We start from the raw sequence: 21,366 nt of genomic DNA, 5'->3' as shown, positions 1-21,366 counted from the left end.
GTTTTGCTTCTCCATTCACCCAGTTTCTCAGGAGGTGAAGGTAAATGCCCAGATGTTCTTATCAACTTTTAAGTTTATCGGATGAAGCTGATGAGCCTATTGTCTGTTTGGGGTTTTTTTTTGTTTTATTTTCAACTTTCCTGAGAGATAAGTGCACTTGCTACAAAATTAAGAAGTGTCTTAAGTTTCCTAAGAGACCAAGATAGCAGCTTTGATCAGTGACGACAGACAAGAGCTGTCATCTCTTCTACCCAGTAGTTAAGAGCTAAACAAGGGGGAAAAAACCCTATACTTTAGCTAGTCATTGAAAATTTTAACCCTGAGAAATGCTTTTTCAGCAGATTAATCCAGCCTGCAAGGGAAAAATAAACTTTAGAATGTGTTCTAACTGAGGAAATTCCGTAATGTCAGAAACTTGGATTGAAATAATTGACTTACCGTGTGGTAAGAAACATTGCAGGGTTCCTTTAAGTGCATTTTGGAGACTTTTTTTGTTTTACATACCTCACGAGACAGGCAGGATCCTTGACCTACATTAGAAAACTGTTATTTAATGAGAAAAATGTCTTAATCTATTAATGTTGCTGGGGGGAAAAATAGAGAGTCACAGATGTATTATAAACAGTAACAAAATCCATCTCAACTTTCATATGATCATGTGTAAGTCCATGCAGGAAAACCAGTTTAAAGTACAACAAACTAGAAAACCGCCAAACAACAGCAAAAAATAAACTCAAAACTGGCTAAGCCCTAAAACAACTAAGCAAGCAAAAAACCCAAGGTAATTTCTTGATAGAGTCGTAATAGTGATGTAGAATGCAGTAATTAGAAAGCTAGTTCTCTTGAAATTCATTTTCTAGGAAGCAATCTCAGGTTAAATATGCAAAATTAATTACAATTTAGGAGCATGTGTCTTACATTTTTCACACTTCTCTTTCAAAAGAGTAGTTGAAAATGCCCTTTAGCCTAGTGTTTGTTCCATAGTCTTCTAGAAGGAAATTGAGGTTTCTGTGGCCCACTTAGTGATTACTTTTACTTTCATTGATTAATGACACTTTAGTTCCCTGTGAAAATAATATTTTGAAAAAACAGGCTGTTGTTCTACTTTTCATTCCTCCTGTTCTAGTTATTTAAGTGCACTTAAAATATTAATGTGATTATTGTGTCTGTATGTGTAATTACTGCCCATCAGTTTTCAGGTGTGAATTTGTCTGAATTAGTGCACCACCATTTAAAAAATGTTGATTTTGGGAGGTGAATGCTGGCAAAGTATAACCACAGCTAATATCAGTCTGCCTTTTCTGGCAGCTATTCAAGGCTAAGGAGTTGAATCATTTCTAAAGATGCCTATGTAGAAATGGCCCATGGGTTGTACCTGGATACAAAACTGATTTTCTTCTGTGCTTTTACTCAAACATGTCTTCAAACAGTAGAGCCTGAAATTCTTGGCTGTCTTACTAGCTTTTGAATATAATATATAGAGGCCTGGTATATTACAGCACAATAAAACAGGAAAAAAATGTTGGTGAGGGAAGTTACAGAGAATTAATTACAGAGGAGAAGGATGCTTTGTGTGGTTGCCAAACCAATTTTTTTTAGGTGGTTTTTGTTCTCAGAGATAACTCATGAACACACCTGATACTGGCATGTAATGAGGAATGGAAAAAAAGTTTGGGGTACAGCTAAAGTTTCAGACAGTTGAGGGGTACAGAAGAAGGTTCTTCCTGCCATTAACATTAATTGATCCCAGATAGATAGGGAACTTGGAGAAGTTTCTATTTTGTGTCAGAAAGACTCTCTGGAGTCTAATACTGGGGCTAATATGAGGTGAGGCAAAAATCAGTTGCTGCCCAGTAAAAGTCTTAATTCCAATCTTGCTTTCCCACTGTATACATGAGGGGGGCCAAATAACACACTGCAGTTCTGTTAAGTGCTGCTTGTCTCCTGTTAGCTTGAAGCATATTTCCAAACATGGAGCCACTAGCACAGACCCCTGGCTGTGAAAAAGGTCTAGGCAGGCTTCAGACTGCTACAGAAGTATATATGTAGAATGAAGAAATTGTTTTAGTAGTGTCTTTTTTTTTTATCTTATCTTTCTTCCTGCTGTTAAAATCACTACCTAGACAAACAGGATTATGTGTCCTGAATTGCTTTTTAATGTGTAAAGTCAGTCATATTACCAGTCACCCTCCACATTTCAGATCTGCTGCTCTTCACTGCTGTCCTGATTATCAGCAGAATAAGGTGAACAATTTTCTCCCAGGAAGTGGTGTGCAGTGTTAGCCCAGGACAGCTGCTGAGGAACTCCTGGTGACTCCACTACAGCTGGGATGTTTCCCAGTGCTCATTAATATTAATCAGTTTGTTTATAGGTATTTCAAGCCAGTCCAGCTTTGAATGGCTGCTCTAGGTGTAGCCATACAGGTCTGCTCCGATTCCAGGAGATTTTGGGTTAATAGTCATGGGGTTCATTAGCAAACAGCACGGTGAGCAGGAGCAGTGTGAAGGGCAGTACAGCTCAGAGCTGAACATCCCTACTGTGTTTTTGTGGTTTATATTCAGACTGTCCAGTAGTGCTCCTTGTGCATCTTCTATTTTAGCCTCGCCTAAATGAAATCCAGTTTGCTTTATTATGCAAACCAAAGCACACTAAGAGGGAATGATTGGGAGATTTGCTTCAAGAGTAACCTCCTGGTCCAAGGGCAAATGCTGAGGCACAAACCCACCCAGCTCATGGACAACTGCAGCACTGGAAGACACCGAAATTGCCTATAAAATCCAGGAAGTAGCATCATGTTGTTCTGTGGTTTGCAAGATAATGTAAGCCTTGAAGACTGGCAACATATTTTTAAACTGAAGTTGAAAGTAACAAAGATACATATTTGTACTCTCTGAGTTGACATGGAAAAAATTGCCTTACTAGCAAGGTTCTCAACCTATGTTTTTCAAATATACATGCAATACATTTAATGTTAATTAATTCCTTTTCTGCTAGTTCTGAAGCTGGGGAAGAAGCCTCACATAAATCCTGTGTTTTTCTACCAGCTAAGCAGAGAGAAAAGACACTTGCAGGGTGATGAAATGCGCAGCCCCAGATGCTGACTGGTCTGTTACCCAGAGTTCAAAACCCTGCTGGTGTTTGTTTTTTCAGTTTTGGAAAACAGTGAATATCACTGGCTGGACTTCTTGGCTTCTTTCCCAGTACTGGATTTGTGCAGGGTTCTTCCCATAGGTGCTGATTTTGGAGGCATCTGAGTTGCTGGGACTGTGCCTTAGAATGCATCAGATGTGACTAAGTACCAGGTGTGACTTGAAGTTTGCTTGCTTTGTTACCTTCTACACCTTCCAACAAGTGATTAGTAGTTGGATCATTCATTCACTATCCTCTTTTTCTCTTTTCCTTCTCCAGAAGCTGGAGCTGGGCAGTATGTCCTGTATTTTTTTGTGCTGTGGGGTAAAAAGTACTCGAAACCTTCCGTTCTTTTTTTTTTTTTCTGTCTTCCTATGTCCACACAGATAATCAGTTATGTCTGAGAGACCACAGGATGACCAGGGATCGCAGGCATAACAAGTGGAGGAGGTGATCTGGAGTCTGAGAACTCATAATTAGTTTATATATGCACCTACAGTATTTCAATATCCCAAAATACTCATTGTCTTAAGGTTCAGAATTTGTTGTGAAGTTATTCTCTTTATGCAGTGTGTGGTAAAATAATTACAAGTCATCTGAAGTGTTCTCTGTATTAACTAAAATTAGAAAACACTTGTGATGCTGCATTTAATTAAAGGAAGTTTGTATTCACAGTTGGTAGGATGTAACCCACTAAAACTCTGCTGTTAGCTCAGTGAAATTGGAGTCAATATGGGTTTTTATCAGACCTACCTTAGAGAGGGTTGTCTAAATTATCTGAATTTGTTAGACTTGACATAAGTGGTTGGTTGTCTTCAGAAGCATCCTTAATGCCATAGCTATTTTTACAAGTATAGGAATTCTGGAGCACTCTTGAGAGGTTTTGAACTTTGAATGCCTAATATTAGAGTAGGTATGAGTGTTAAATTATTTCTGATCAAAGTGTTAGCACAGCTTTTGTGTGGTATGCCAATAGAGCAGTCACACAGGTTAACAGGGAGAGATTAGTTCACTTTATGACTGGATTGTTGTATGTTCTTTGTTATGTATTATTCCTTCTTCACAGCTGGGTGTCATAACTCTCTTGGCTTCTTGCAAATCTTGGTCCATTTTGCACTGATAGAATTTTTCAGAAGAAAATGTGGAAGTTTTTGACATTTATTCTTAATTAGGTTTTCAATTGCTTGCTCTGTCTTGCTTTTCAGAACTGAGTCAAATTTCCGTATCTCCAAGGGAAATTAAAAGCACTCTGATTGTTTTTGTATTCCCTCGTGATTCTTGCAAAAAGGAAATACAAAACATCCTTGTTTCATTGTGTTGTAGACTCTAGGCAAGCACACATAGTTTTTGTAATGTTATTAGGTTTTTTTTGCCAAGCAATGTTGTATTCTTCAGTTAATGGCATCATTGACAGATGCTCCTCATCATTTTAAATGAAGTTTTCAGTTCATGATTTTTTTAACCTGCTGCCGGATTCTCTCTGAAGCACATGTAAAACCCAACTTAGTTCTGTGATGTGTGTTGAGAAAATTTCCATACAGAGACCCCACACCCTCATTTGCAACAAAACCTGGGTGTTTGTTTAGCATTCCTCCTTTGGGAATTTTGCATAACCTCATGATTAGTCTCAGTAGTAGAGATAGGGAAGCTGAAACACAGGATTGTATTGTCTCAATTCAAATGGTGGATTTGAAGCAGAGATGAGAATGTAGCTTTAAAAATTCACTTGAACTTTACTTCTGCACGGGAGTGTACTTTTCTCTATCACATCTCCTGGTCTCTGAGGCACCAATTCTTACAGAATTTAAAACACAAGTAAATGTTCGGCTCTTTTAGTTGCAGAACAAACTTTATAAATGTAGGCTGAGAAGAATGAAGTGTGAATTGGCAAAGCACTGCAGGTTTCTTTGTATCTTTTCCAATTTCTTTTGGTTATTCAAGTAGAAGGATGAAATCTAAAATGGTTTATTTTTCCTACTTCTCTTAATCATGTGTGATGATTACAAGATTGTAAAAAGTGTAAGCAACAGCTGATGTGACCTCTGGAGTTTCATGAAAAGGTTTCTAAGTTGACTTCAGTGCAAGCAAGTAAAATAATGAGTATTCAAACCAACCAAGAGATCACAGAACAAAGAAAGAATACTAAAAAATCAGTATATTTTAGGAAAGGGGGAATTATATCTTGTTGGAATCTGAACAAGTTTTCATGTGTTAGGTCAGTGTTGGAAGCAGGAAAGAGTAGAATTGCTTGCCCAGGTGATGTAATTTTTCATAACTAATAATAGTTCTGTGAGTTTACCTCTTCCTACAGCTCAGTAGGCATTCTACCTACCTTAGAAGAAGGTCAGATATGTATTTGGTTGGGTTTTTTCCTGTTAAAAAAACCCCCAAAATACCTTTAAGTACTTGTCTTGGGATTTGTCTTTATATTCTCTGCAGAAGAAAAGAACGAAATGCTGAAACCAGCAGAACCATCACAATAATTACCTAAAAAAAAGAATACAGTTGGTGTTCTGCAGTTCCCCAGAGGAACACAAAGAAGAAAAAGATCTTACAGAAAACAAAAGCGTTTTGATTTTTCTACAGTTATTGGTGTCATGGTTTCTTTAACGTGTTCCATTCAATTTAGACATCGCGATCTTCAAAGAAGGTTCATAATTTTGGAAAGAGATCGAACTCCATAAAGAGAAATCCTAATGCACCAGTTGTCAGACGAGGCTGGCTCTACAAACAGGTACTCTGCCCCTCTTCACCCCCTTCTTTTTTTTTCCTCTAATGTGTGTAGTACAAAAGACAACCACTTCTATAAAATACGATAGCAATAGCAGAGTGAAGCCATAAACTGGGGTCTTCAGTTAATTAACTACTTATTGGTTATCAGTCTGATACAAATAAGGCCATCAGACAAGTGAACACTGATAGATTATATATACATGATTCTCTCTAAAAAATCTAAGCAGGTGTTGGTAGTAAATAGCTGATTTAATTTCAGGCATGTCAAGATCGTGGGACAAGGGTGTATGACCCAGAGTATGGGTGTTTTTTAAGTTTCTTTTGTTAGACTCTATCTTTTTCTTTTTTCTAAAAATAGTATTTCAATTAAACAATTGTAAGTGAAGCCATTTCTTCATATATTTCACATAGGTATTTCTATTTTCTTAATTCAAAGATAATCATCTTAAAACCAGAGATTATTTTAGGTTTTCCTGTGGAGTGTAAACTAATCTGAAGTATGTGCTCCGTAGTACTGTGACAGTGTTCTAGCCTGCTGTAGATTTGCTATTCTGCAATACCAGACTACCCTTGCACTTTATTGGTTTGCAGGAATTCAGAGTGCAGTAGCTTGATCAAAAAAACTGAACAACAAAACCCATTAGGCCATAATAAGAATCTATTTTTCAAATCCACCAAGAACTCTGTAAGAACTTGTCATTTAAACTCAGCTGAGACAAATGTGTGTATGTAATTTTGATCTACGTTGTCATTTACTGTGCCTACTCAGATAGACTGGAATGACCTGCACAGATTTCTGGGTGCTGGTGATGAGTCAGTTTTTAAAAACTACTCTCAGATAATAAGATCCAGAAGTGTGTTTTTAGTGGAAGATTTTCCCAGGTTTAGACAATGCTGTGGCCTCTACTGTCGTTCAATGTTGAGAGTGAAAAATTCTCACAAAAGGTGAGAGATTTTGTTGCTGTGTTTTGGGGCACAGAATCACACAGTTGTCTTGGTTGGAAGGGACCTCATGATGATCTAGCACAACCTCCCCTGCTCAAGCAGGCTCAGCTTGAGTATGCTGAGCTTCAAGGGACCCAGTCAGGATCATTGAGTCCAGCTCCTGGCCCTGCATAGGACACCCCCAGAATCACACCATATGCTTGAGAGTCTTGGACAGGACTTTGTGCAGCTGGGCTTTGAATATCCTCACAGATAAAGACTGCACCACAACCTCTCTGGCAACTTGTGATGGTATTTGACCATTCTCACAGTAAAGAAGTTTGCCTCTGCTCTTTTGTGTGCGTTGTTTGTTTTCTTGTCCTTGGCAAAAGTGTGGCTCCACATTCTTTACAGTCTTTCATCAGATATTTATATACACTCATAAGATGCCTCCTAAGCTGCTCTCTCCCCAGACTGAACAGTCCCAGCTCTCTCACCCTGTTTTCATATGAAAGATGCTCCAATCCCTCAATCATCTCTGTGGCCCTTTGCTGGGTTCACTCCAGTACGTTCACGTTTCTCTTGTTCCAGTGAGACCAGTGCTGAACAGCACTCCAGCCAGACCTCTGTAGTGCTGAGCAGGGAGGAAGGATGTCCTCCCTCCAGCTGTTGGCAGCACTGCTAATGCAGTCTGGGATGCTGCTGCCTTTCTTTGCCACGAGGGTGCATTCCTGGCTTATGATGGTGCATGGGGTTATTCCTCTCCAGATGGAGGACTGAGCATTTCCCTCTGTTGAACTTCAAGAGATCCTTCTCTGCCCAATTTCCCAGCCTGTCGAGGTCCCTCTGAATGACAGCACAACCATCTGGAGTATGAGCCACGCCTCCTAACTCTTGTTATCTGCAGACTTGCTGAGGGTGAGCTCTGTGCAGCTCATAAATGGAGTTGTTAAATTGTCTTGGCCACAGTATCGACCCCTGGGGCAGACCATGAGGCACTGGCCGCCCACTCCCTGGGCCTGGCACTTCAACCAGTTTTTGATCCAGTTGGAGATGGTTTATGTGGTAAACAATTTGAATGCTGTGATGTTTGATTGGTGTTTGTAAGAAAGTGTGCTGCTGGATATTTATTGCCATGTTGTGGTAGTCATTGAAAGCCAATTTAGTCAAGAGTTTTATCAACAGGTATGGTCTTCAAAAATTTACAGTGAAAGCTTCTGCAGGTTTCTTTCTGATACTAAGATAATGTTTATGTAGTCACAGAGACTGGCAATTTTTGTTTCATTCAGGGTGTGCTGTCTCTGTGCACGTAAGGACCTTCTTCTGTCATTTTTCTGATAATTTTTAAGTCCAGAGCCAGCTCCCTTTCTGGAAGATGTTTGAAGTGAACATACATTTTCTGAATAACATTTCCTTGCTAATGCTTGGTTTATCCTTTCTTCTTCTTTCAGCTCATTTCCCCCACCCCAAAAAGAGCAGAGCTTGAAATATGAGGCTAAAAATTATCCTGGCTTTTCTTGGGTGGGGAAACTACCCAAAAAATTAACCCACCCCACAGTTTGTCATCACAGAATCCCTCTTCTTCATTGTCACAAAAGCTATTTACTACAAGAATATTGCTAATTCACACATACTTTTCTTCTTGGAACAGATTAACATATTTATTAAATCAGATTCTACCCGGATGTGTGTGCTGCAAGGCTCTGGCTTATTTACACTGCAGTAGTGGTGGCAGTCTTTCATTCTGAGTTGTGTGGTGTAAATTGGTTATAAGCATAAAAGAAAATTAAATTGCTGTAGGAATAAACTTTATTTAGGAAAGAAATTTGCTCTAGATATATGAGTGGTAGTAGAAGACAAAGTTCAACAGAGAGTTTCTTCAGACAACAAAGGAGGATGTACCTGAAATACTATCTTGCTCTTTAAGGAAAAAAAAGCTTTTTTTTTAATTAGTTAAACGGTAGGTTGTAATCTTTAGCATGCCTGGAAAAAAGGAGGCTCAGAGCAGGCCTTCCTACTCTCTACAGCTGCCTGAGAGGAGATTGTAGTGAGGTGGGGGCTGGTCTCTTCTCCCAGGTGACAAGTGGCAAGACAAAAGGAAATAGCCTCGAGTTTTACATTGGATATTAGCAGAAAATTCTTCACCAGAAGGATTGTCAGGCATTGGAACTGGCTGTCCAGGGAAGTGGTGGGGTCACAACCCTGAAGTATAATTAGATGTGTCAGTGTGGCACTTGGGGGACATGGTTTAGTGGTGGAGTTGGCAGTGCTGGGTAGCAGCTGGACTCAGTGATCTAAATGGCCTTTTCCAACCTAAACAGTTCTGTGATTCTCTGTTAACTTCAGGCTTCCTGGGTTACAGTCTTTGTTTGCAGTGACAGGTCAGGATGAGAAGTCAAATACTTAAAATAGCCAAGAAAATGAGCTACCAGCACACACAGCCCAGCTGTGCAGTGCCTGGTTCACTCTGTGAACCATTGCTGCCACCAGTCTGAGGGTTCTGACTCGATCACTCTGATTCATGCAGGATAGCACTGGAATGAAGCTGTGGAAGAAGAGGTGGTTTGTGCTCTCAGATCTGTGTCTCTTCTATTACAGAGGTAAGTTCAGCTCCTGAGAGCTTCATTTGCTAATTTTGCTGGAAGCAGATGAATTTTGACACACCACTCAAATGTAAGAAATAAGCTGCTGCTTAACTTAATGGATTAAAATGGTTGTATAGCTGTCAATATCCAGGCCTGCTACTCTTATCTTTTTTTCTTTCTTTCTTTCTTTCTTTCTTAATTACCACTTTCACATAATTGCTTCCTGCCTGCCAGGCTATGCTCAAAGGGCAAACCCATTCACAGCCACCTCTGTTACTTAATTCTGGGTTGTGGTTTTCTCACAGCTTCTGTTGCTAGAACTAAGTATGCCAGGTTAAATCTGATTTTTCATGCAAATTAAGCAGCTGAAATGGGGACGGGGAAGGGATTTAGTGCAGGGGAGCTGAAACTCTGCCTTTAGAATGATAAAGAAGATATATATGCCTTTGGGAACTCTAATCAGTGTTCATGAATGCTTATAAAATGAAATGTTGTCCAATTCCATGTGAGTAGAAGTCTCTGCTGTATTTGGAACAAAAGAATCTGTGAGTAACCTCATGTAGCTAGATTAGACTTATTTTACATGGAAAAAATTAGCTGCTTCTCATTCTAGTCTGGAGTTACGTGTGTTAGTGATCCCTTCACCATTGCAGATCATGAACTGTAGTGCTCCTGAGGAGATAAACATATAGGACTTGGGCGTAGGGAAACACAGACAATCCTGAAATAAAGTGTACGACCGTATTAGTTTAAAGGAGGCTGAGAATGAAGAGGATTGTAAAGCATGGCAGAATAGAAGAGTGTAAACAGGGCCATCTGCAGCCTTAACTGTGGGTGAAGGGTAGCAAAGGGTTTCAGTTTGGGGTGAAACTTCAGAGTTGGTAGAACTGGTGCTGATGCTGGTGATGCTGCAAGCAGAGACTGATGAAGTTAAAATGGTGTTCTCTGAAAGTGCAGCATGGATCCAGTCAAAGACAAACCAGGTCTGAAACATAAAAGCTCTGTTTGCAACTGGTTTAGCTAACAAATTCTGAATTATTCAAATACAATAATTAGACTTTGCTTCTCTATCCCAAGTGGTACACATAGTTGGATAAACCCCTGGTGAGTCAAAAATCAGGCTAAAATTTCAGTCATGGAGGCATTGACTGACTGATTCAGTTACACTGTGGTTACCTAAGTGGTCATTATATACTCTGTGCTTTTTACAGGCTTATTTTAAACACATCTTCAGGCTTCTTCAAAAAGTTGTGAAGAAAGTGCTACATTATAGCTGCCTTAAGGACAGATTAAATTGAATGTAAGCACTGCACAGGAAGTTTGTCAAAATAAAAAAAGCAATAAGCAAAACCAACAACAAATAAATATAAATTGCTCCATAACCTTAGTTTTATTTTCTACTGTTAATCTGCCCAACAAGCTGAAATACAAGCAGAATAACCTGAATTGTTTATGTGATAGATGTAGCTTTTAGCTATCACTCACTAGAAAGTAGTTAAAGCTGTTAAAATGGAATTAAACCTGTGCAGTGAGAGTCCAAAATATATTAGAGGTGGCTGCTAAAATATAAGAAGCTTTTACACTAAACCTTTTATGTTTCTGTTAACTCTGTCTCAGATATTGAAAAAATAGAACAGGGAGAGTCATGCACTTGCTCCCAGATCAAACCAGAAACTGTGTTTGTGGTTGTGCAGTTGTGGTTGTTGGGTTTTTTTGGTTTTGTTAGTAGATTTTACTAAACTTCTACAATCGTGTTACAATGTTGGCAGCTGAAATATAGTTTATAGATGAAAAGAAAAATCATGTCACTGTATTTTTTCACAGCTTAGAGAATACTCTTTTTCTGTTCCCCCATGGCATGAAGGACTGTCCACTTCCATATTGGAAGGTTGTTGTTGGCACAAATAAAAGTGCTTAGAACTGGACGGAAGATCTCCTTTTTTTTCTCGTGTACTGTTCAGACACAGCACACAAGTAAAGATGGGTATGGGGCACTGGAATATGTAGATAAAAGCAAGCCTGATTGGAAACAGATTTTTAAAATCTGGAGCTGGAATGTAGCGGTATGTCTTTAACAAAGACCAAAGTCCTCCAGACATGCAGCTCTTCAGTGGAACAAAAATGCTTAATGCTGTTATGTGGCACTAGTGGGGGGATTTACTCAGTGATTAGTCAAAATATAATCTAGCAGAAGAGAGCTTTTCCCCAAAACAGAAGTCCAAATAAAGTAAACCCCAACATTTGCCACATGTTCTGAGACAGGGGGGAAAAAAGGCACATTTTTGTGTGTGGCTAGCAAGGAGTTAATATTTGAAGGGAAGGTGGGATGGTTTCAGTCATACTTAAGGGTACTGTTGAGTTCCTGAAAGCAAATCCACTCCTTTTCTTTTCTGCCTTCTAACTGGAATCATTTTGTGCTCATCTCTGCAATTAAACAACTATCCCAGAAAGCGTAGTTTTTACATCTAATCTCTCAGGTGATACTAAAATGGCTGGGCACAACTTTCCCCATATAAATAACTTAAATGAAGGTTCTGCCTGTTCAAAATCTAAGGACTAAAAGAAGAACCTGGAAAAGATTTGAAAATTCACACATAAGCAATAATCCTTTTGTGCTGTTGAAGTATTTTAATTGTAAGTGTTTATTTTTCGTGTTTGACATTTTGTAATACCTGTGTTTTCATCTTAATTTCATAGATACACAGTCATTTATTGTGGGCACTCTCTTCAACTAAGAGAAGAGTTATGGGGGACAGTCTCTTAAGATACTGATTACAAATAGAAGTTCTGTACGTGAAACACAATTAAGATTGACTTTGTGAATTGCATCCAATTATTCCTTTATTAGAGTATAATTGGATTTAAAAGCTGGATGTGGCTTTTAGTTAAAATGTCAATTTTTTATTATGATCTATTGATCTAAAATTTTGTGTAAGACAAGGTTCTGGGAAAAGGGTGTTTGTTTAGGGGGAGAGCTTTTTTTTACAAATTATCTGAAACGTATGTATTCTTACAAATGGAATGTAATTGACTGTAAACTCTTTGTGGGAATTATAGTTATAATTTATAATTAAATATTATAATGGGGATTATGTAGCATAATATGCCTGAGATCAGAAGAAGAATGTGCACATTTTTGGTAAGGCCAACAGTCGTAAGCAGTGTTTTAAACTACTTGTGTTGTCATAGGTGTTTTTACTGAGCAGGCAGTAGATATGTGGTGTTCTTGTTCTTGTCACTGAATTAGAGGCTTGACTTCCATCTTCTCTTCAAAGTTAGTCTGGGCTCCTGGTTCTTAATGCATTCTCCTCTGAGCTAAACTTCTTGTTAGTGCTCGTGTGAGGCTAAAAGAGTTTCATCAAGTGTCTGAATGCAAGTGTTGTGTGTCCAAAGGCTGTTTCTCTAATCCAAGTGTGCATTCCCAGATGAGAAAGAGGAAGGAATACTGGGGAGCATACTTCTGCCTAGTTTTCAGATATCTGTGTTGTCTGCTGAGGACCATATTAACCGCAAATATGCCTTCAAGGTAAGGGAATCAGCTTTTCCATTTGATTTTATATCTGAAAGCACGAGAGCCTGGTCATAAGAACTCATTTTGACAGAGTTATTTGGTAAAAAAAAGATTGAGGCTGATTTTTACATAATAGAGTAGCAGAAGTTTCAAGTACTTAGCCTGATGTAAATATAGACATAATCACTAGAATGGGAAAATGGATGGATATCACTTAGTAATAGGGTTTTCTCTTTAGTTCGTGGATCTTAAATATTCGGTGGTGCTTACTAATTGTAAACCAGCATCTGCAGCTGGACTTAGCCCACTAATGAAAGTTCATTAGTTATTTAGATACAAAGTATCTTTACACATAAATAAGAATAATCATTTATTATCACTTAAATCACAAAATTACATGAATCACTCTCAGGAGTGTTTTATGACAATCTTTTAAATCATGATATAAATTACTTTACTAAATATTTTGTCCTGACTTTTTTTGTTGTTGTTTTATGAGCTCCTTTTGGCACTTCATTTGGTCTCCTAAGCAAGACATCATTTATTTACTATGGTAAGTACAAATTAAAACTTACTGTATCATTCAGACTGCCAAAATCCATGCCAAAATCTTATTTATAAGAATTATATTAATCTATATTAATGAATGCTCAATATAGTTTTTAGTAGATTGAAGAAATTTAAGTGCTTTTTATTTAATGTATTAATGAAGAAGCCACTATGATTGAAAATTACAGGCAGTTATTTTGAAAATATGGATGCAGTGACCAAGAAACATTGTAGTGTTCCTTTTGATTTTTTTTTTCTGATCATATTATTTGCAGAAGTCTTACTAGATAAAGCATTAGAGTGAGTATGCAGTAATAATATTTGTCTCTCTTCCTTTACAGAACCTTTCATTTTTATTGCAATGACCATGTCATTTCCAATCAGGCAGCTCATCCAAACATGAGGACCTATTATTTCTGCACAGATACAGGGAAGGAAATGGAGTTGTGGATGAAAGCCATGATAGATGCAGCACTTGTGCAAACAGAGCCTGTGAAAAGGTAGTGTGGGTTGACAAAACAGTGGGACAGTGTATTGCTTTCTCTTACTTAGTTTATTTAATGAAAGGGTGGTCCTTAAAATAGAATGTAAATTGGCCGAAGTGATTTCTGCTTATATTGAAGACCCCTTACTAACTGGACAGAATTGGATAAAATTTTGAAGTAATAGAAATAATCTAAGTTCTGTTCTGAATATTGACTGTAAGGAGCTAGAAGAAAAAAATGAATTATCCCTTTAGCCAGTGGCATCAGAAGAAGTCCAATGACAAATGCTGTGTGCAGGCGTGTTTGACTTCCCTGCCCTCCTGACTGAGCAACAGCAGCTCAACTGGTGGTAGCCTGTGGCTTAAAACTGTCATAGTTCTCAAATTCACAGCTGGAGTTTCCAGCTAAATTAACCAGTTGTACCTGTGGGCAACCTGTGGGGAGCCATTCTTGTTCATCATTAAGCTGTCATCAAATTTATGCTTACCTGATCTGGAGCCTTATCTTTCTGTGCCTGTGTGTTGACAACGAAAAGCAGCTTATCACCGGAAGCTTTGTGTTCTCAGAAACCGCACACTGTCTGCTGCTGTCTCTCCAGTGAGCAGTTTCCTCTCGGAATGTGGTCCCTAGGGTCAGCTCCATGGCATCTCTAATGGAGACCTCATCAACCGAAAGTTTAAAAGCTCCTCGTTATTGACAGCACAGAACTTATTGCTGATGGCTGCTGTCACTTGATCTGTTCTCCACTCTGTTAGTTCCTGCTACCCTGGAGCTAAATAAATGTCAGCAGTGCTGAGAAACTCTTAAGTTTAAAAAAGTAGTAAAAAAATCTCATGGACACAGGTACCAGAGAAGTTAATAGTAATAAACTTAATCTGAAAAAATGGGTTTGTATTGCAGATAGAATGGTAATTTACGTATGGAGAAATTACTAAACCAAATCAAACCCACTCTACTTCAAACAAAAATCACATATCAATTGTAAAAACACTTTGTAGAGGAATAAAACTGAAGGGGGTAATTCTGAATCTTTTTCTGAACCAGTGAAGTGACCTTCATTTGCTATTTGCAGTACTGTGAATATCTGCCTGGATATCACAGGGAGAACGGGCTTGCCAACAGCCAAACAATTGTCAGAAAAGCAACTTACATAACATGGTCTTGTTTTGGTTCAGGCAAGGAACCTCAGAATGAAGCAGAAGTAGATGTGACCTCTTTGAAAACTTTTTTGGTAGCCTGGAAATAATTACTTCAGACCAAATAGATTTCAAGAAACCAAGTCTCAAAGACTTTAATATCTCTTAGCTATAATAAGGAAGAAAACCCTTCAGACATCTGTTTTCTAAAGAATCCATCTTTTGGCTATCAAACCAGTTCTTGAAATGAAACGTAGCAGGATATGATCTTATGCAGAAGAAATACTTCTCCTTCCCTGTAAAAATCTGTTAAGTATTAAGTGTTTTATTACCTCATCTCTAAGTAACCTAAAGTTTGGCATGGCATGCTCTAAACATAAAGGAGTTTTTTTCAGCCAAATTTGGCAGTGCTTTTGTTTCTCAGAAGTTCTTTCTAGGGGTTCTGACATTGCACTGACTACAGTTGTCTAACAGACTAGATACTTGCAATACAATAAATGAGTAATTAAGAACTTGCTGCCATAGATATTCATGTAACCTGATGCTGGGCCACTTTTGATTGCCTGTTAATATCAAATGCCCAATGATAAATCAAGAGTTTTTTACAGTATAGTTCTTTAAATCTAGAAATCAGGGTACTTCACTGCTTATGGTACTCTGGAAATCAAATCCAACGGTCTGTGAAACCAAATCTTTTAAATAATTTTAGCACTTTAATTTGTGTCCTTATTTTTCTGGAGATGTGAGTTCTTTGGAGAGGATAAAGATAAAAGGAATATTTAAAACATTAAGTTGGTGGGAGGGGAGAGATGTTGCCAAGTTTTTCATAAGCTACTCTTCTACTCTTATTTTCCACACATAGTTAGTGACATAAACCACAAGTGAGATACTGAAGTGAGAAAATAAAAATGTACTCATTTCTCTTAGAACTCTTTTCTGTTAACAGCAGAAATATCCCCTTCTGGTGTTTAGTTGCAGGGAAGGACAAACAGTATTTGGCCCTATTAACTTAATTGTAATTACTCCTTTCTAAACATTTTTGATTTTACCTAGATAGTGCGTTGAAGTTTAATAATGTACTGAGAGACCTATTAGAATGATTAAACCACTTTAGTCAGTGATGAACTACTGAAACTGATGACTCAAAATATGGTCTCAAACACCCTCTCTGGATCAGCAGAACATCTTGCTTATTCCATGCTGTATTCCTGCAGGCCACAGTTGGGTTGTATCTGAGTCCTGTTTGCTTGCTTGTGTTTGTAGATGGTCACGTCCACCAGCACACTGATTTACCATTTTACCCTCAGTGCTGATTCTCCACTCTCCAGGTTTCAGTGTCATTTCTCTGTCCTTTCACTGTCAGCTGCAGCCTTTGTTTCTTCTCAGTGATGCAGCATGTACTAAGAAAAGATTGCCTTTTTCCCTCCTGGTGTAGTTACTTTCCCTGAACAGCATAAGCCAGGCTGCCAAAAAAGCACTTGTTAGCATAGAGACGTCCACACTGGGGGCTTACTGACATCACTGGGCTTGGAAAAGATGGCTTTTCCTTTTCAAATGCCTCTGCCTTGCTTGGTTAAATCACAACCCTCATGTCCATCTGATCATTAAGCATGTGCTCCCCCCTCTCCAGCCCTTTCAGAATTATTTCTTTATATAAACCAGCATAAAATAGTACTTTTCCTGTATTGCATATTACATATTATACATATGATTCCTGTTTGGTTGCAGAAATCTATAAATTGCATTCAGCATATGCTGAAAGACCCATGTTCTATGCTCATTCTCTTCCTCTTCTCCCCATCCCGTCCTCAAATAGCCTGCAAGCCTCATTGAATATGTCTTTGAGAACTAGCTATAAATATGGAGCCAAATATACATATGGATTTATATTTGTTACATTTGCCTGTTAGTTTCTGATAATTTTTTCCCATATGGATCCTTCACTGTGGATCCTTCAGTTGCTCACACAGAGTTGGCTGATGTGGTTTCACCAAGTTAGAGAGCCCAGAACTCTGAATATCAGTCCTTCAAGCCTCTACAGCATCACAAAGATTGTAAGATGGAAATGTTTGGCTCTGCTGTGTATAACCATAGTAACAAGTGATACAGCATGAGGCTGCATGGAAAAAAAATTCTGTGATTTTTGGAGTTGTTGGTTTTTAATTAAAACACAGTGGAAAGTACTATGAGAGTGTGAATTGAACACAGTGCCAGGTTTTGACTTTGCCACATATAGGATGAGTATCCTAGAGATGCCACTCTCCCTCTCCACCACGGATTTTCCACCTGTTTTTCTGCTCTAAAGCCCCTGGAGAACGATTTATAAAAAGTTTTATGTTATGTAAGGGGGTGGGTGGTGCAATTGAGACATGCTGCAAATATTAATGCCTGTGTTCAGAATTATTTGCAAGGTAGTCCTTATATTCATTTGGAAACTGCAGAGTGCTGGCTGAAAACTGAAACCTTAACACCCTTTTTGACATGATAATTGTGGGAAATGGAGTTTGCCAGTCAACGTTCCTGTTGGGAAACTCCTTTGGTTTCTGCTAGAAGACTGGGTAGTACAGTTTTGAGGTGGGAGTGAGGAGGTGATCCTTTTTTTTTTTCCACAACCTTGAGAAGGAAGCTAGGCTGAAATGTTTGGTCTCAGGAACAATTTAAGGTCTTGTGGGGGAAAAATAAATGCCTTTTGTTCACAATGGGATAAGCATTATTGCTCCTGGTCAGCTGTGTGTGTGCTGGCCTTTTTACAGACACTTGAACTGGACACAGTTACAAAGATGAATAATGCATTTGCAAAAAAAAAAAAAGCAGAACAGAACAAAAAGTTAATTCGACATCATCTTAAAATAAAGTGTTGTTCTTAGTTTGGTTTTACAGAGAGATGTAATCTTAAGGAATTGTATCTCTTCCTCTTCTTTCCTCCCATACCAAAAAAATGTAGAGCAAAACATTTTAAGGCGGTGGTTTTTTTCTAGTGAGCTAAAACCAAAACTCACTATCTGAGCTGGAATTGAAGTTCAGGTCCTCCCAGTACAGCAAAAGATAGATCTTCTTGACATTTTGAAATTTTAAAAAGATCACTAATAGAACTGCACACATCGAGTACTTGTGTAAATACTGTAAAGCAGTAGCAATCCTAAAAATATCATTATTTTTGTGGTACAGTTCCTTAAGTCAGAAGCTATTTTTCCCCTTAAAATTAGAAAAGCCGCAGTCATTTTCCACAAAACCTGTGCCAGCCAAAGTGATAATGTACCAGAGAAACCTAATTGATACCAATGGCCATGAAAAGTCATTTGCTTTCTTTAAAGGAACTCATTGTATGCTAAATTCAGCAGTATTGTGAATCACAAGCTGCCTTTGAAAATCACCTGAATTTCAGGCTGTGGACATTTCAGTAGCTCTTGGAGAGCCACTGAATATTTTTACCCTTTAAATGTTCAGCCCTCCAGGAACTGAACATCCACTTTTTCAGACTCTGGCTTTATTTCCTGTTGTGCACATTTTTTCTAGGGAGTTGATTGACTGGTGACTGCAGAAAGTAAGTTACCTCATGTTATAATTGTTTTTAAAACAGCAAAGAAAGAGAGAAGTGTAGAAGAAAAAAATACACTTGCCAACCAGAAAAACCCCAAATCAACCAACCAAAGAGCAAACCAACCAAGCACTACCACTAGCACTAATCCCCAAACAAAATTAAAAACAAAAGAAAAAAACCTCCAAAACAACGGGAACAAAAACCCCCCAGCCTGTCCTCGATTATTGTGAAAACGTCCTGATTTTTTCTCTCAGAGTCAAGATATTGTTGTAAAATATATGGACAGGGGTTCACTGAAATAACTTTAAATTTTTCATTACTATTTGTAATGAATGCTTTTTCGGTGTTATAGCTTGTCATATGTTCCCTTCCAGAACAGAGAAGTTCACTGTTGAAAATACATCACCTCGAGAGGCAAATAATATTTCAAACCATCGGGTGCTCATTAAGCCAGAGGCACAAAACAACCAGAAAAACAAAGAAGTGAACAAAAACGAGGAGAAGAAAGCTTTGGAAGCTGAAAAATACGGATTCCAGAAAGTCGGGCAAGATAAACCATTAACAAAAATTAACAGTGTAAAGCTAAATCCTTTGGGATCCGAGTACAGGACTTTGCCCATAAGCACCATTCCGGGTGGGCACTTCCGACCCGTCCATCTGAATGGATCTGAGAGGAAATCCATGGGAGTTGTGCTGGCGGACGCTGCAGATGGGGCTCATCACAACGCGGTGCAGGCACACATGGAGTCCGAGCGGGTTATGCAGAGAACTAATTCCATGCTGCAGCTGGAACAGTGGATCAAAATACAGAGGGGGAAAGGACAGGAAGAGGAAACAAGAGGGTAAGTACTGTGTAATTTTTATTTTCTTTTCCTGTTAGGCTTTCTAATAAATAATACTTACTTTTGTACCCTGGTTAGTTTCTTTAAGTCTTGGTCTATATGACATAAAAACATTCTTCATTGTTCTTTGTAAGAAATGCCTGGATGACTTCTCAGAACAGATTTATGAAAGTTTCTTTTATTAGCATTTGAATCATTATTAATAAATTAAAGTATATTAATAACTCGATAAACAAAAATGGCCAGAAACCCTTTTTCAGCATTAGAAATTTCCCTGTCCTAGCAGGGAAATGATGTCATCAATCATAAAAATTCTGTTTCCTCTTAAAATCCGTTCTTGAAATTGCCCTCTCTTCTGCACTTTGTGTTCACAAATTCTTGTAATAATACTTTATTTGAAATTCTTAAAAAAAATATTCCCAGGAGCTTTTAAACTTTAAACCAGCTTTAAATGAAGAGGGAGAGAGGAGATTTATCTAAAAGTAAGACACAGAAATCTAACTTGATGCTTAAACCTTCTCTTCTCATGAAATTAGCTATCTCCCAGTAATAATATTGAGCTCTAGTGCTTATTCATGAAGCTTTAAAATGATGGGTGAATGATTGACAATATTGGATGTCATGCCAATAGCAATTTCTCTGTCTGACAGAAGCGTAGGGATGTTGCTTCCAGGCTGGCTTACAGACAAACAGCTCTAGCAGGAAAATGTAAAAGGTTTTTAATATTACATTTGATGGGAAGTATGGAGATGCTATCAAAGGAGATGTTTTGAAGAGCTGGAAATTATGGAGTTTGAGTATAGATGGATGGCAGAGCAGAGCTTAAGATAAACCAAGTTCAGAAAATGTGTTTCCCCAACAAATTTCAAAATACGGGACTGGGGATTTCTCAGTTTTTGCAAAATCTTGAAAAATTTCCCTGAGTTTGGCTTCCACTTGCCAAGGTCGAACATTTCCTCACTGCCCTTCATTAAATATAATTAGGAATTGTTAATGTGTTGTTCCATGAGATTCTCATCACAAGTAGTTTGATCAAGTTTAAACTCGCAATACAGACAGGGACTTGCACACCCTGACATTTATTTTATTATTCAAACTTGCATAATGAGAACTCAGAAGGCTCATTGATGCAGTTAATTCTTTTAATTGGACTTTAAAACTTGCAACCAAACAGAAGAAATTAGAATAGCTGTGCTATTTTTCAGTTGTGAACAAGTATAAAAACCCTAAAACTGATTTCATTGTGGGAATCAAATAGCGGGAAGTGCGATTAACAATATGTTGCTAATTAACAGTATTTTATTCTTGAATATAGGGAACACTTGTTTGCCTAGATAAGGGTGGTACTGATACCATAAATGCTTTCAAATGCAGTTCTACATAAAAGTAGCAAACTGGAGGAGAATTGGCCTTGAGCTATCTTTTTTGCTTTGCGTGGAAACGGCCTTGAATAGTGATCCAAATTTCTAATGTACATAGTGATGTCTTTTAAATGTGGCTTCATTTAAATTTAAAATTTTATTTTTGCTCAGCCTGCCAATTTCTGGCTGGAGACAGAAATTTAAGTAGGATCAAAGTTGGTAAATGAGAGTAGAAAGAAGCTCTGGTTTATGTTAAAGCTTAAAGTTGGGGTGAGAGGCTCCTAAGGCTGTTTAAGTCCTGTAAAAACCGTAACTTGAAGTTTTGAGAAAAGTAGCCTTTACTTTATGGGGAAAAGTTGCTGACTTTCCACAGAGCTGCTTTCCAGTGCATCTGTATTAGTGTATCTGCCTTAGAGAAATCGTGGAGGACCCAACTGAGTATCTCTGGTGTGTCAGACTGAAAAAAAAATTAGGATGAATGCTGAAATGTTAACAAAGAGGTTTAATGTAATAACTATATGTAATAGAGGAGCTCTTAGCTGTCCACAATATAGAATGAAAAAGGTTCA

General features: G+C 38.1%; 1 protein-coding gene across 12 annotated transcripts in view; it reads left to right on the top strand.

Annotated features, from left to right (window-relative positions):
• LOC121673007 (pleckstrin homology domain-containing family A member 5-like) overlaps positions 1-21,366 on the top strand; it is a 102,181-nt gene that overhangs the window by 35,200 nt on the left and 45,615 nt on the right. For all 12 annotated transcript variants that reach the window (XM_042045994.1, XM_042045993.1, XM_042045997.1 and 9 more), the window contains exons 4-8: positions 5,760-5,864; positions 9,315-9,387; positions 12,798-12,898; positions 13,817-13,932; positions 18,969-19,436. In XM_042045994.1, coding sequence (XP_041901928.1) covers positions 5,760-5,864; positions 9,315-9,387; positions 12,798-12,898; positions 13,817-13,932; positions 18,969-19,436 — 863 coding nt within the window. The remainder of the gene's footprint in view (positions 1-5,759; positions 5,865-9,314; positions 9,388-12,797; positions 12,899-13,816; positions 13,933-18,968; positions 19,437-21,366) is intronic.

Source organism: Corvus kubaryi, unplaced genomic scaffold (genome assembly GCF_017639235.1).
Source record: "Corvus kubaryi isolate FWS band 111438036 unplaced genomic scaffold, C.kubaryi_AGA036_p1.0 65087, whole genome shotgun sequence".
Classification (NCBI taxonomy): domain Eukaryota; kingdom Metazoa; phylum Chordata; class Aves; order Passeriformes; family Corvidae; genus Corvus; species Corvus kubaryi.
Note: the sequence above shows the minus strand (reverse complement) of the source record. Positions and strands in the feature narration are given on the sequence as shown.